At 38.7% G+C, this 14,435-nt stretch overlaps 1 protein-coding gene across 2 annotated transcripts; it reads left to right on the top strand.

The window, feature by feature from the left end:
- The first annotated feature begins 1,630 nt into the window (after window positions 1-1,630).
- On the top strand, window positions 1,631-13,772 carry thbs1b (thrombospondin 1b). 2 transcript variants are annotated; one of them, XM_079831097.1, is made up of 23 exons: window positions 1,631-1,774; window positions 1,876-1,959; window positions 2,387-2,946; window positions 3,026-3,101; window positions 3,404-3,493; window positions 3,597-3,706; window positions 3,816-3,941; window positions 4,404-4,500; window positions 5,586-5,759; window positions 5,849-6,025; window positions 6,110-6,283; window positions 6,368-6,495; window positions 7,117-7,269; window positions 7,359-7,577; window positions 7,672-7,779; window positions 8,226-8,385; window positions 8,601-8,719; window positions 9,329-9,563; window positions 9,649-9,876; window positions 10,259-10,530; window positions 10,614-10,711; window positions 10,803-10,942; window positions 11,038-13,772. In XM_079831097.1, exons 2-23 carry the CDS (start codon window positions 1,896-1,898, stop codon window positions 11,043-11,045), a joined length of 3,516 nt encoding a protein of 1,171 aa, XP_079687223.1. In that variant the 5' UTR covers window positions 1,631-1,774; window positions 1,876-1,895; the 3' UTR covers window positions 11,046-13,772. The 2 variants fall into 2 exon arrangements, with proteins under 2 accessions (XP_079687223.1, XP_079687224.1); XM_079831098.1 differs by having other exon boundaries at window positions 3,407-3,493.
- Window positions 13,773-14,435: the final 663 nt, after the last annotated feature.

The raw sequence follows: 14,435 nt of genomic DNA on the forward strand, positions 1-14,435 counted from the left end.
CTAAAAGCTAAAAAAAAATTCATTTTGATTTCAGGGGGCCTTTAAGTCACTTCCGTATTGGCTTCAAGAGAAACTGGGGGAGGTTGCCGCTTGGTGAAGACATGAACCTGGAAGACTTAATTCGCTGCTGGTTCCTTCAAGATTTTCCTATGGGGTTTTACATTTTCAATTTATGAGTAAAATGTAGCCTTTGGTAAACAACTTGCAATACTTGACGTATTGCAATACTTGACAATATGACGTTTTGTTCTACAGCGTACACTGCACACACACACACCACAAACTGCCTTATCTAGTTACTTATTAAGAAATGAACAATTCTGCTTCAAAATTTACATTTTCACTATGGGTGTATGTAATTTATGTGTAATTAGAACAAACAAAGTAAGTCAAAGTATCATCAATTTATGTTTACCACAGGCTTTATATGACGTCTTCTGACTGCAATGATCCAATCAATTTCCAATAGACAAAATCAAGCCCTGTGCTACATTTGTTCTCGTTTGAGAAGCCATTTCACTCCGATAAAGGACACAATACGGCAGAAAAGACAATTGCAACTTCCGTTTCATGCTGACTTTTAAAAAAATATGAAACTACTGTTTTAACAAATCATTATTGTAATGAATAAATGTTTAATAATTAATTTGGATCAAATATATTTTTTTTTATAATTGTACATTTGTATGAATGTATAATATTTAAAACACATTTGACAACTTGCTTCAATAAAATTAAGACAACCTTCCCCAGCTTGACATTTATGGGTCAGAATTTCAGTTAAAATCCACGTCATATAATAAATACTGCACTATTCCATTTTAATGTCATGGTAACTTTAAGGTTACGTTTTTAACAAATTTGCCATTTGTGTTTTATTATTGTTGCAAGTGTTTTTTTTTCTTCTTCTAACTAGTCTATAATATTTAATGGCATCTTAACAACCCACCACATACACAAACTACCCCGATGTTAACTGATTTTATGGATTTAAGCTATTTTAGCATAGGCCAAAAAAAAAAAACAGCAGCTTTTACAGAAATCAACATTAGAACCCGTTTTAGGAGACCCAAGTGCTCAAATAAACACAGAACGGCCTCTAGCGGAAACACATGTTAATGCAGCCTTTCCTTCACGAGCATCCTATCAGATGCTGAGAATGGTACCGAGCACTCAGATAGCCCAAAGCGTTGGCTGCCTACTGGTTTTAAGAAACACTTTCTCTAAAATAAAGAAGCCACTTGAATATGAAAACGTAGCTTTAGTCGTTCATTATAGATGACTTGAAATAAAATATGTAGGCTACACAAGTGTTAGGGTAGCCTATAGCCTTCATGAAATATCAGGAATTATTGAATGACATTGCAAGCTGAACGTGGACTCAAAAATAATCAGGACTGGGGCAAATAAAAAGGCACTAAACGGAAGCAGCGGTCATGAAAATCAAAAGTATGTATGTTTATGGAATGTGTTCTTTGGAATGCGGTGCGTTTCCCCCCTCGTGTGTAACTCAGAAAAACGCTCTGTGAGGTAACGCAAGCTCGTCCCTTTTTCCTTCCAGCATCTGATTGGAGGAGACGCGCTCAGGAATGTCATGAAACTATTTAAATAGCACTTTGTTCTCTTTAGTGATACTTAGATTGAGCACAGTAACTACAGCAAAGTAACACCGAATGCTGTAGATCGCGGCTAAAGAGGAAAATAATTTTATTGACGCATTTTAGGAATTATATCACTTTTCCCTGGATTTGCTGCTGTTTTGAACACGTGAAAGGTGCGTTTTTCTTCTTTTTTTAAAAATAATTGATTGATCAACCTGCTAAGGTTACGTTTTGCTGAATTTTCAATAACTTATAACTTTATAATTTCTGATAGGTAAAAGAATAAGTGACAAAATGAAGTCCACTGCAATCTTTTTGCTACTGATGCTTTGGAACTGCGAGAGCGCGAGAGTCGCAGGTGAGCGAACTAGACCAACTGATGGCGTGCTGTTGTGGTTTATAGTATAACTAGCTGTTACATATTTTAGCAATAATTGACAGCCACTTGTTAATTATCGCAAAATAAACTCCAACAGGGTCAATGGGGTTTATTTAGGTTTGACTTTCAATATATTAATCCCACTTCTTTTACGGCTACTAAACAAATAAATATATTATAACAAAATACTGATTCGAGTTTCTTAGTTTTTTATAAAGTAGGCTAAACAGCTTATGAGCGGTCAGTTAAAAAGAGCTATGGGCAACGTTTCTTATTCAGAAAAATTTGACCGCTGAATTGACCAATCAGAATCAAGTATTCCAAAGAGCCGTGTAATTAATTAAAATGATACGTTACAATTTATCACATTATAATGAGATTTCTTTAACTTCTGAATTCCTGGTAGAAAGTCGAGACGACAACAGTGTTTACGATCTGTTTGAGCTCGTCCAAGTGCCGAGGAAAAACCACGGGGTCACCCTGGTTAAAGGCGACGACCCGTACAGCCCCGCCTACAAGATCCTGAACCCCGACCTGATTCCCCCGGTTCCCGAGAGCGCCTTCAGGGACCTAATCGATTCCATTCATGCCGAGAGAGGATTTCTGCTCCTGGTCAATTTCAAGCAGTTCAAGCACACAAGGGGAAGCCTTCTGACCGTGGAGAAGAATGACGGCTCCGGACCCGTTTTCGAAATCGTTTCCAACGGGAAAGCCAACACTCTGGACATCGTTTTTTCCACTGAAAACAAGCAACAGGTCGTGTCCATCGAGGAAGCGGATTTGGCGGTGGGACACTGGAAAAACATCACTCTTTTCGTGCAGGAGGATAGGGTTCAGTTCTACGTGGGATGTGAAGAGGTGAATACAGCGGAGCTCGATGCTTCCATCCAGTCGATCCTCACTCAAGAGATCCCGAGTGTGGGGAGCTTGAGGATCGGCAAGGGCGCAGTAAAGGACAGGTTCATGGTGAGTGGACAGTTCACTGTATGAATCTTGTTGCATGGTAAATGCAATGAGAAGCATTAATCACTTGTGGATTTTTTAGGGGGTGTTGCAAAACGTGCGCTTTGTGTTCGGAACCACACTGGAAGCGATTCTGAGGAATAAAGGATGCCAAAACTGTAAGTGTAAAGAAAAGATGATTCATGAAGTATGTTGGTTTCACACCCTGTTTATTAGATTTCTTAAATATGAATATATTTAAACAAAAATAAATAATTTGCAAAATTGCAAAAACAAAAATATGTCATCAATCCACTATACATTTTCTGCCAGTGAATGATCAATAGTAATATAAGATAAAGCCTTTAAGCTCCATTCATTGTCATCAGCCCTTTCCATTCATTTTTCATTCAACTTTTCCATTAGCTCAACAATTTTTATAATGAACTTTAAGCCACCTGAATGCCCTTTCCTCTTGCAGCAGTAATGACTGATATCATCACCCTTGACAATCCCATAAATGGATCCAGACCTGCAATCAGGACTGATTACACTGGCCACAAAACAAAAGGTAATCCTTCCTTTTCAGTAATCCTTACAAATAAAATATACACGAAGGTTGAGAATCTGAGTGCAATTTCAAACTTTGCTAACTGCATATTTCTCCTATGTAGATCTGCAGATGATTTGTGGCTTCTCTTGTGAGGACCTGGCTGGCATGTTCAAGGAACTGAAAGGTCTCGGTGTGGTGGTGCAAGAACTGTCCAAAGAACTCCGCAAAGTGGTGAGGAGAAAAGTTGTTGCATGTAGATATATTGAACTTGTGCAGTGGACGTGCTGTAGATTAACAAGCTCCATATAAATCAAACCCCAATTTTTGTTTGGTTTTCTAGACGGACGAGAAAACAATGCTCATGAATCACATGGGCATTCATGTTGGTGTCTGTATTCACAATGGAATTGTGCACAAAAACAAGGAGGAATGGACGGTGGATGATTGCACAGAGTGCACTTGCCAGGTAAGAACCCATGTCCTTGCAGACATGTACGGTACCTGTCAGACTCTCAAGAGCCCCTGCTCTGTCATTAAGCCACTAATTTGTGTGTTAGCGAGATGAGAGCAATGTCACTCACTGTAAGAGCTATGAAACACAGTACTGGTCTTAGTCTTGTCCATTATGGCAGACTTAAGATGGGTGTATCCATTTCCCTAAACTGCCTAGCCTCTAATTAAAAGTGGGAAATGGATGTAACTAAAGAAATGCAGTGAACTGAACAAAACCTTATAAAGTAAATTCAAAGTGCCACATCATATCAACACTATGGAATATTTACATGCCTTATTACACAACCAGGTTATCCACTTTACTTAAATCATAATAACACTACAGCCAGAGGCTATGGTTTTTTTTATGCCATAGGCACCAGTTGTGGCAGATCCTTTAACATATGATTAATGAGAGTCATTTTGTTAACCACAGAACTCTGCAACGTTTTGCCGCAAGATTTCATGTCCCCTAATCCCGTGTGCAAACGCCACAGTGCCTGATGGGGAATGCTGCCCTCGTTGTGGAACCCGTAAGTGCAACTGAACTGCTTCATAACACATTTTAGACACTTGTAATTGTAATCATTTTAACAATATCATTTACATATTTGTTATATATACACATTACTGTTCAAAAGTTTGAGGTCAGCACTTTTTAAAAAAAGAAAATAATACTTTAGCAAGGGAGGGTGCATTAAGTAATCAAAGGACATTTATGTTTCAAAAGATTTCTATTTTAAATAAAATCTAAATAATTCACCTTTTCCACAAAAATATTAAGCAGCACAACTGTTTTCAATATGAATAATATTAAGAAATGTTTCTTAAGCACCAAATCGGCATGTTCGAATGATTGAAGACTGAAGTAAGGGCTGCTGAAAATTCAGCTTAGCCTTTTTTAAAATAGATTTTTTTTTTATATTGTAATAATATTTCACAATATTACTTTTTACTGTATTTTTAATCAAATAAATGCTGCTTTGGTGAGCATAAGAGACTTACCCATAGGCTAAAAGCCATTTGCACTAACTGTAAATGTACAAACGGAAAAAAAAACCATTTTGACTTTTTAAAGCTTTTGTATTGAAAGGGCTGTCGCTACCCAAACATCCGCATTCATTGTTGCGTCACACAATAGACTTCAACTGAAGTTTAACTAATGAATGGAACACTAGAGCTTTGTGCATCACTGAATCACTAAATGGCCATAATTGTCTAAATTGGTTAAAGAGAGGTGGAAAATTGGTGCTGTTTGGCAGAGACTCAAAAAAGAAACAGCCTTCTCCTCACGTCTTGAGGCCTTGCCATGCATAGCAAGAATTTACATTAACATCAGCCTTATGTGTTTGAACTTATGGCATAATCAAGGGTGTTTGCAAATACCATTTCCACATTTGGAAAAAGACTCAAAGGTATCCCTGTGCATTTAAGTCCACTGACATTTCGCCAGCATTCCAACTGCTTGGTACATGCCAGGGTTCCCTGGAGTGCTCTGTCTCGAGCTGCCCCGGTTAAATTGAGTCCATTAAGGCCCAGTATTAAAAGCTTTTCTCCATTTTGCTGCTTTAGAAAGAAGGAATAGCTCTGCTATTGTCTTGTTTTGCTCTCTCGACAGCGAGCGACTCCGCTGAGGATGGCTGGTCCCCCTGGTCTGAATGGACCCATTGTTCTGTGTCCTGTGGAAGGGGCACACAGCAGCGCGGCCGCTCTTGCGACCGCATCAATAACAACTGCGAGGGCACGTCTGTGCAAACGAGAGACTGCTACCTCCAGGAGTGTGACAAGCGCTGTGAGTGGTGTCCAACGACAATAAGTGTCTACAGTTTTTCCTCACAGTTGAGGGAAAAAGTAACACTTTGCATCGTTCATTTTCAACAGTTAAGCAAGATGGCAGCTGGAGTCACTGGTCACCCTGGTCCTCCTGCTCGGTCACCTGTGGTGCTGGCGTTATCACTCGCATCCGTCTCTGCAACTCCCCGACACCTCAGATGGAAGGCAAAGATTGCCAGGGTGAAGGTCGGCAAACTGAGAGGTGTGAGAATTCACCATGTCCGAGTAAGTGAACACCACGTGTAATGTGTCAAATTTTTTAAGCAGAAAAGTACATTTGTCTAATTTTTTTATTGTATATTTTCATAGTCAGTGGTGGCTGGGGACCATGGTCACTTTGGGACACTTGCTCCGCTACCTGTGGTGGTGGTGTCCAAAATCGTAAGCGTCTTTGCAATAATCCTGTACCCAAATACGGTGGGAAGGACTGCGTGGGAGACGCAAAGGCCAGCCAGCGTTGCAACAAACAAGCCTGTCCAATTGGTGAGTTATAGTATCACTCAACCCTTCAGATGATTCTAGTCTGTGTTTCCAAGTTAAATCAATCACTTATGTTCATTTCCACAGATGGATGTCTTTCAAATCCATGCTTTGAAGGAGCCCAGTGTACAAGCTTCCCAGATGGCTCCTGGAAGTGTGGAAAATGCCCCACAGGATACACTGGCAATGGAATCAACTGCAAGGATATCAATGAGGTCTAGTCAAAAAGTCTAATCAGTTGTCTCAAATTACAAGAATGTACTTATCGCAACATTTTAATCTAAGGTATAAAAATGGATGCTTATTTTGAGATTTGCTATAGACTTCATTTAAGAGTGTTTATAAATGATTAGGCCTGGCTTACATTAAACAAGGATTAGGCCTTAGTTCAATTAGGAAATTTAAGTAGATTTTATAAACGTACCTTACAGAAAACATTACTGGTGTGCATCTTGAAACAAGACAATGGCACAGACATAGTTTAAGATAGTCAGAGCAAGTTGCTTTCAATTAAAACAGCTCAAACATGCATTTTAGTCTGGGACTAGCTTACGTCTGTGAAACCGGGGGTTAGTATTTTAACTGTAATTTTAATTAGTTAAAGGTAATATAAATGTAAAAATAGAGGAAATCAGCATGCATAGTTAAATGTCAAATATCATCCAATATGGATATCCAAAATCAATCAATTGAATAAAATAAAAATTATATAAATTTTTGAAGAAGAAAAAAAAAAAATCATGTATCCCTACTTTTCTAAAATTCTATTCTTTATGCTTATGCTCTTATGACTACAACATAATGCGAAAATCTCATTCTTTATCTCTTCATTACAGTGCGAGGAAGTCCCTGACGCCTGCTTTGAATTTAATGGAGTCCATAGGTGTGAGAACACAGTACCGGGCTACAACTGCCTGCCATGCCCCACTCGCTACACCGGCCCACAGCCGTTTGGTCGAGGATTGGAGGACGCTGCTGCCAAGAAACAGGTAAATGAAAGAACACAGAAAGATTACAGATTACCAGCGTGCACCTGCTCATGAACCGACGCACGCTGACTGATTTGTCTTTGCTGCAGGTGTGCACGCCTCGTAATCCCTGCCTCGATGGAAGCCACGACTGCAATAAGAACGCTCGCTGCAACTACCTGGGACATTTCTCAGACCCTATGTACCGCTGTGAGTGCAGACCTGGCTTTGCTGGAAATGGACACATCTGTGGAGAGGACACTGATCTTGATGGCTGGCCTAATGCTGATCTTGTGTGTGTCGAGAACGCAACCTATCACTGCAAAAAGGTTGGCATATAACGGCTTCATTTGTTTATTTAAAAAAAATACAAATAACATCATTGTGGCTATTGTTAATTTTCATACACTACTCTTTTTATAGGACAACTGCCCCAATCTTCCCAACTCTGGGCAAGAGGACTATGACAAGGATGGAATTGGCGATGCTTGTGATGATGATGATGACGATGACGGCATTCCTGATGACAGGGTAAAAATATAGTTGCAATACTGTCTAAATATTCCACAGATGCTCAATCCAGTCAAGTGAATATTTGCTTTGCACAGTGTATGAATGAAGAAAATAAGTAAAGCCGCCCCAATTTTACAGAGCTTACAGTTTGAAATTCAGGCGGAGGTGTGGAAAAAAGTGCTGTGTAAAGTAAACTCCGTTTCTTTGGGAGACAAACCTCAAATTCCACCAAAGAAGTACCTTTCTGAAAGACCTGCAGTGTATCTTGTTAATCCAATATTATCCTTGGTCCAAATCCTAAAATAAGGCTCACTTTTATCGTTGCGCTCCTCTAAATAGACCTACACAGCCGCAGCCAAATTACAAGCCTGACATCTAAAAGTAATAACCTTCGTGTGAGAGGGCCCTGTGGAGAATTGCTTTGCCATATTTCTCCATCTGAACTGTGGTCTCTTTTAAAATAGGACAACTGCCCACTCATCTTCAACCCAAGACAGTACGACTATGATCGGGACGACGTGGGAGACCGTTGCGATAACTGTCCGTACAATAGTAACCCAGACCAGACTGACACTGACAACAATGGTGAAGGTGACGCCTGTGCTGTGGACATTGATGGAGATGGTACGAAATTTCTCACTTATCCATTCCTTGACAAACCTGTTAAGAAAATACCCATATTTCACTCCATAATCAAGACCCCCAGCAATTTTTTTTTTTAAAGTGAAATATGACGGATATTTTCTTGACAGGTTTTTAATGAGAATCCTCTCTTCAGACTCTCTTTTATAGAGATGCATGTCATTCAGTCTTCACCATAATATCATTCTTTTTGACAGGTATTTTGAACGAGAATGACAACTGCCCATATCTATACAATGTCGACCAGAAAGACACAGATCTCGATGGAGTTGGTGACCAGTGTGACAACTGTCCTCTGGAACACAACCCAGACCAGGTATATATACGTTTGTGAGACTTTGAGCGAGTGGGTGAATACTGCAGGTGTTTTCAAAACCATTAGATGATCTATGTGCTGCTCAGTTCAGCTGCAGAGCCATTGCTAAAAAAAATAAATACCCACAGGGTAGTCGTAGTCTTTACTAAGCTATGTATGGGAGGAGTAAATCCTCTTCTCCTTGAAGCCAAAGCCACACAATAAAGCACTAGGAGGCTTTTCAGGGACACTCACTAGTGTTCAATTAACCCAAAGGATATGTGGAGGTAAAGAATGGTTATTAGTGAGGAGTGAGAGATTTGCCGTTGGGTTTATGCATGCCCTGTCGGCACTCAATCCCTGCGGATCACACCTGTGCCATGGTTAACTGAAGAGAAGGAATGTACCCCTCCTTTCCTCATTAGACTCTGAAATGTGACTGTGGTAGTGCCAAGCTTCAGGAACATGAGATTGCTTTTTGAGAAATCTTACTCAGATGGGCCAACTAGGACAGAACTTTGTGCCTTTTAGAAAAAGACCCATTCTAGTGGGAATATTTTAATTAAGAAAGCTATAGAGATTTATGCTGGCATTTAGATGCTTACTGATTCTACGCTCTCACTTTAACAGCTTGACTCTGATTCGGACCGTGTTGGAGACAAATGTGACAGCAACCAGGATATCGATGAGGACGGTCACCAAAACAACCTAGACAACTGCCCGTACATCCCCAATGCGAACCAGGCTGATCACGACAAGGATGGTAAAGGAGACGTATGTGACTACGATGATGATAATGATGGAATCCCTGATGAAAAAGACAACTGCAGATTGGTTTCCAATCCAGATCAACTAGATTCTGACGGTCAGTTTTGCATCTGAATATTCATAACTATTGCATTTATTAATGTAAATATTTATACTTACGAGTTTAACTTCTCTGTTTTTAGGCGATGGACGTGGCGATGCCTGTAAAGACGACTTTGACCAGGACAATGTCCTAGATATCTATGACGTGTGTCCTGAGAACTTTGATATTAGTGTAACCGACTTCCGCAAATTCCAAATGGTACCTCTGGATCCCAAGGGCACTTCTCAGATTGACCCCAACTGGGTGGTTCGTCACCAAGGAAAAGAACTGGTTCAGACAGTCAACTGCGACCCTGGCATTGCTGTTGGTACGTCTAGTCTTAGAAAAAAAGCATAGAATTACAATTTCACCTAAGCGTCAATAAATAGAAATACTTGCACACCTAGAAAAATACTGGGCAGTGTGTAAGATATAAAGTTATATCATAAACAGAGAAGAAAAATCCTGCACTGTACCATAGCTTGCAAAAACAGACATTAATGAAACGTTTTGGTCATTATTCATGAATGAAAACCAACTGAAAACATTTTTATCTACTGAAACTAGGGAAAACTGAGACTATTTTCATGCATCCAAAACTACGATTATACAAAATAATTTTTTAAAAAGGCATTCAAAAACAAAACGTTTATATACAAAGAGTAAACGACAACAAAATTCTAACCTATTATTCCAAATTTTTTTCAAAGGTTTTGATGAATTCAATTCAGTCGACTTCAGTGGAACGTTCTTCATCAACACAGAGAGGGATGATGATTACGCCGGCTTTGTTTTTGGATACCAATCCAGCTCTCGCTTCTACGTGGTCATGTGGAAACAGATCACACAGACCTACTGGTCCAGCACACCTACCAAGGCGCAGGGTTACTCAGGGCTATCAATCAAAGTGGTTAATTCCACCACAGGGCCAGGCGAGCATCTGAGGAACGCCCTCTGGCACACTGGAGACACTCCAGGACAGGTACATTTCAGCAAGGTCAATGATGAAATCAGGTTGAAAGCTTTCATATGAGTACCAACATTTCTGTACTCGATTCATTTTAGGTGCGCACATTGTGGCATGACCCGAAGAACGTGGGATGGAAGGACTTCACTGCTTACAGATGGCACCTGACTCATAGACCAAGAACTGGACATATAAGGTATATTTGACTACATATCCTTTGAGGATACAAATATTTGTCCTCTGATGATATTTTAATGTGCTAAGACAATGTTCTCTACAAATTTCAGAGTGGTCATGTATGAAGGCAAAAAGATCATGGCAGATTCTGGCAGAATTTATGACAAAACATATGCAGGCGGAAGACTGGGTCTCTTTGTCTTCTCACAAGAGATGGTGTACTTCTCAGACCTCAAATACGAATGCAGAGGTGAGCGTCAACACATCGCATAGGCATCCAAATAAATGTTTGTTTACTTTCATTCATTCAATATTAACACTTTCTATTTTTCGCTTCATTTTCAGATGTGTAATTGCACAGTCAGGAAGTTTATCAAAGAATGCACCTTTCCATATAAATATGTAATCCGGGCAAAGTCCAGGGACAGATTTGACGCTACTTGCTCCGCTCACACACTGGTGGAGTGAGAAAGCAGGTGGTCAATTTCAATGTAATTGCCACTGGTTGAGATAGAAACCAAGTGGCTGCCGATTCAGAATATCTGGACTCCTCCACCATTAGCAGGTAGAGCAGAAGAAAATCTTCCTCGCTTTGCTTAATTGGGAAGACTGAGATCTCTCTCTGAAAAACCTCATTCGGCTCTGTGTGGGAAGAGCTCCCAACAGACAGCTATGCACTTCAAAACCTTTATTCTCTCTCTCTCTCTCTCTCTCTCTCATGTGTTCTCTTCCTGAAAAGATCTCCAAATTATGGCTACTTTAGAGAGAGCGCAACCCTTTTAAAAAGATTACCATTAAAATATTCAGTATTTTATCACAACTTTAAACCGATTTCTTGACCAGAAAAAAAGCAATGAGAATGTTTAAGATATTGAAGCAATCAACAAATTGTTAAACATTGTATAGGTAAAAGAATGTTATTTTTGCTGGGATTTTTAATCCCAATCTGTCATTTATTGATTTTTTATTGTTTATCTATCTAAAAGTTTTGCTTAGCAGAGGCTCATCTTAAGTCTAATGTACATTCATAAAGGTCTGGCGGGAGATAACTCATGGTTTAGTGGGCATAGTTTTCTCAGGGCTAGATGGTTAAACCATTTTAACAATACATTAGAAATGGCATAATGAAAGGTTGTATGAAGAGCAATTGGACAGACCCAAGATTGAAGATTCTCCGTTACAGGAAATTACTTGGCCACAAATGGATACTAGATTACCAAGTACTCTAGCCTCCTTGGTAATTTCTAAGGGAAAGTTGAGTTCTTTCAGACTTCTATATATATTTATGTAGCACTTACAATATGCTTTTCGGGTTTGGCTAGACTGCGAGTGTCTTTCTAAAGATAAGCCTCGTTAAAAAAACAACATTTCAACATTTAAAAGAAAAATAAACCTTCATAACCAAGGGTCTTTCCAATGCTACTCATCCATGCCTTTTTCAGTCAAGAACAATTCATCCATCACTTCCAAAAGAGACGATCTTCTGACCTGTTTGCCTTTTCTGTAGAGAGAGAGATAAAGGAAAACTTTAATGTACAAATATTACCTCATTGCTGTTTTGTAATTTGATCAAGCAAAAGCTTTTAAATACTTTTTTCCTTTGCTTAAAGAAAACAAATTGGTTGCCTTATTGCTACTGTAGCACAAGTTGTAAATAGTATATAGAACAAACAGCCAGCCCCACATCCCAATAAAAAATAGATTAAAATGGGAGACAACAATTTTTTTTTTAGGAATACATTTGCCAGTGCTTCAATGTCCAGTACTTTTCTTTTTTTAAGTTGATAAATTATTGCTCTATTTGTTGTCTCTGTTTGTAAGACTGTTTCATATGTGTGTGTAGATAAATGCTATTTAAATAATTTATCATGGAATGCCACCTGAGAAGGATGCATTTCCATCTGTATAAACAGTTTGCACACTGACGTGAGGATGTTCTGTTCTTCATTGTTTGTATCTTTATTGTGTTGTTATTTTTGTACAATTAGTGATGCTTGACTGTAAACATTTTTACTTAGTTACACAATGCTATTTTTACATTATAGCAATTATTTTGGTACATACTTCAGAATAATAAACAGATGATAGACATTGTAAAACAGATGTTTATTGGCTGTGGCTGCTTTTTATTACTGCATGTTTGTGTCTCGTGAGATTTTTAGCTGTGGAAAAGCAAGTCTAAATGACTGAAATTTTCTGTGCATGGCATGAAAGGTCAAAGTGATTATAAAACAAGTTCATAAAGGGCATCTTTGGTCCTAACATGTGCTTGAAAGCAAACTGCTACATGGCATAAATGCCTTAAAAAGACGCTCAAAATAGATCATGTAGACCAAGGTCAATTTTAGTTCCAAGTTGAAGGCTGAGACAAGTCTACCTTCTTTTTCTGAAGACAGGCAAACATGTCTTCAGAAGAAGTGTGGAATGTTGAAGTAGCGCCTCTCCTCAGGGCTAATCTTCTAATTCCTCACTTGCCTGTGGGGAGAGCGTGAACCTCCCTGACCCACTGTGTGGCATTCTGGGTTTACTCAACACAGATCTGGCTGATTTAGTGCTCCTCTGACAGGTGTGGGTCTGTAAACACATTCATATCACACTGGCCAGGGATCAGAGAAGATCTCAGGGTTACTGTGGAGATCCAGAGACAATCTGGGCAAAAGATAGCAAAATTGGCCGGTGTATTAGTTGTCCAAAAACTGTGTGATATGTATATATCATAGAGATGATCTGCTTACTGGAAAAGTCTACTTCTAAGTTCCATAACTTTCCTACATTCTGTTCATGGTGGTCAGGCCTCCCATTCATATTTACAACTTAAATAAACGTGCAATAAAAATGACATTGTTGCTATATGAATAGAAGCTGTAAATTCAAAATGTCTGAGGTACTGTCTGGTTTTATATAAATCTTGAGGTTGTTTTTTGAGGCGGTAAAAATAGTAATACTGCTCTGCTCAACAGACAGAGGTTTTAGTTCCTATGTTTGAATTATTTTTAAATGTAGTGTGTGCTGATTTTCTTTTATAAAAGAATGGAAATTTGGGCAGTAATTTAGCCTGATAAATGTCACAGTTTGTCACCAAAATTATCTGTGTGGTTTTGTTAAATGTGCTGCCATGTGTGTGTGTGTGTGTGTTTGTGTTTTGCCAAAAATATAAAATATCTGAAAGAAATTAAAGTAGCATCACAGAGAACATTGTTTGCAATATAGTTTTGGGTCGTAAGATTTCTTTTTTTTTTATGTCACAAGCTCACCAACAGTGTTGCCACAGTTACTTTGAAAAAGTAATCTGATTACTGATTACTCCTTTAAAAAGTAGCTTATTTACTTTACAGATTACTTGATTTTAAAAGTAACTAAGTTAGATTACAAGTTACTTTATTAATTACATTCAGCAGTTGCCGACAACACCCCTGCCGCCTCAACATAAAAATGACAACCATTTTTATGCATATACCTGACCATATTTTATTTTTGCATTTTTAACAGTAACGTTCAAAAATGTATCTCCTGACATTTTAAATTGAAATTAAATTTTTTTTCCTGAAAATGAGATATTTCCCGAGACGCAAGAAGAAAGCAAAAATATATATTTTTACTGAGGAAAATGACAAAAATAGTAATCACAGTGACTTGGATAAATTACTTTAATCTGATTACTGGTTTGGAAATAGTAACACGTTAGATTACTCGTTACTGGAAAAAAGTAGTCAGATTAGAGTAACGCATTACTAAGTAACGCG

The sequence above is a fragment of the Gobio gobio genome (genome assembly GCF_949357685.1).
Source record: "Gobio gobio genome assembly, chromosome: 12".
NCBI classification, from domain to species: domain Eukaryota; kingdom Metazoa; phylum Chordata; class Actinopteri; order Cypriniformes; family Gobionidae; genus Gobio; species Gobio gobio.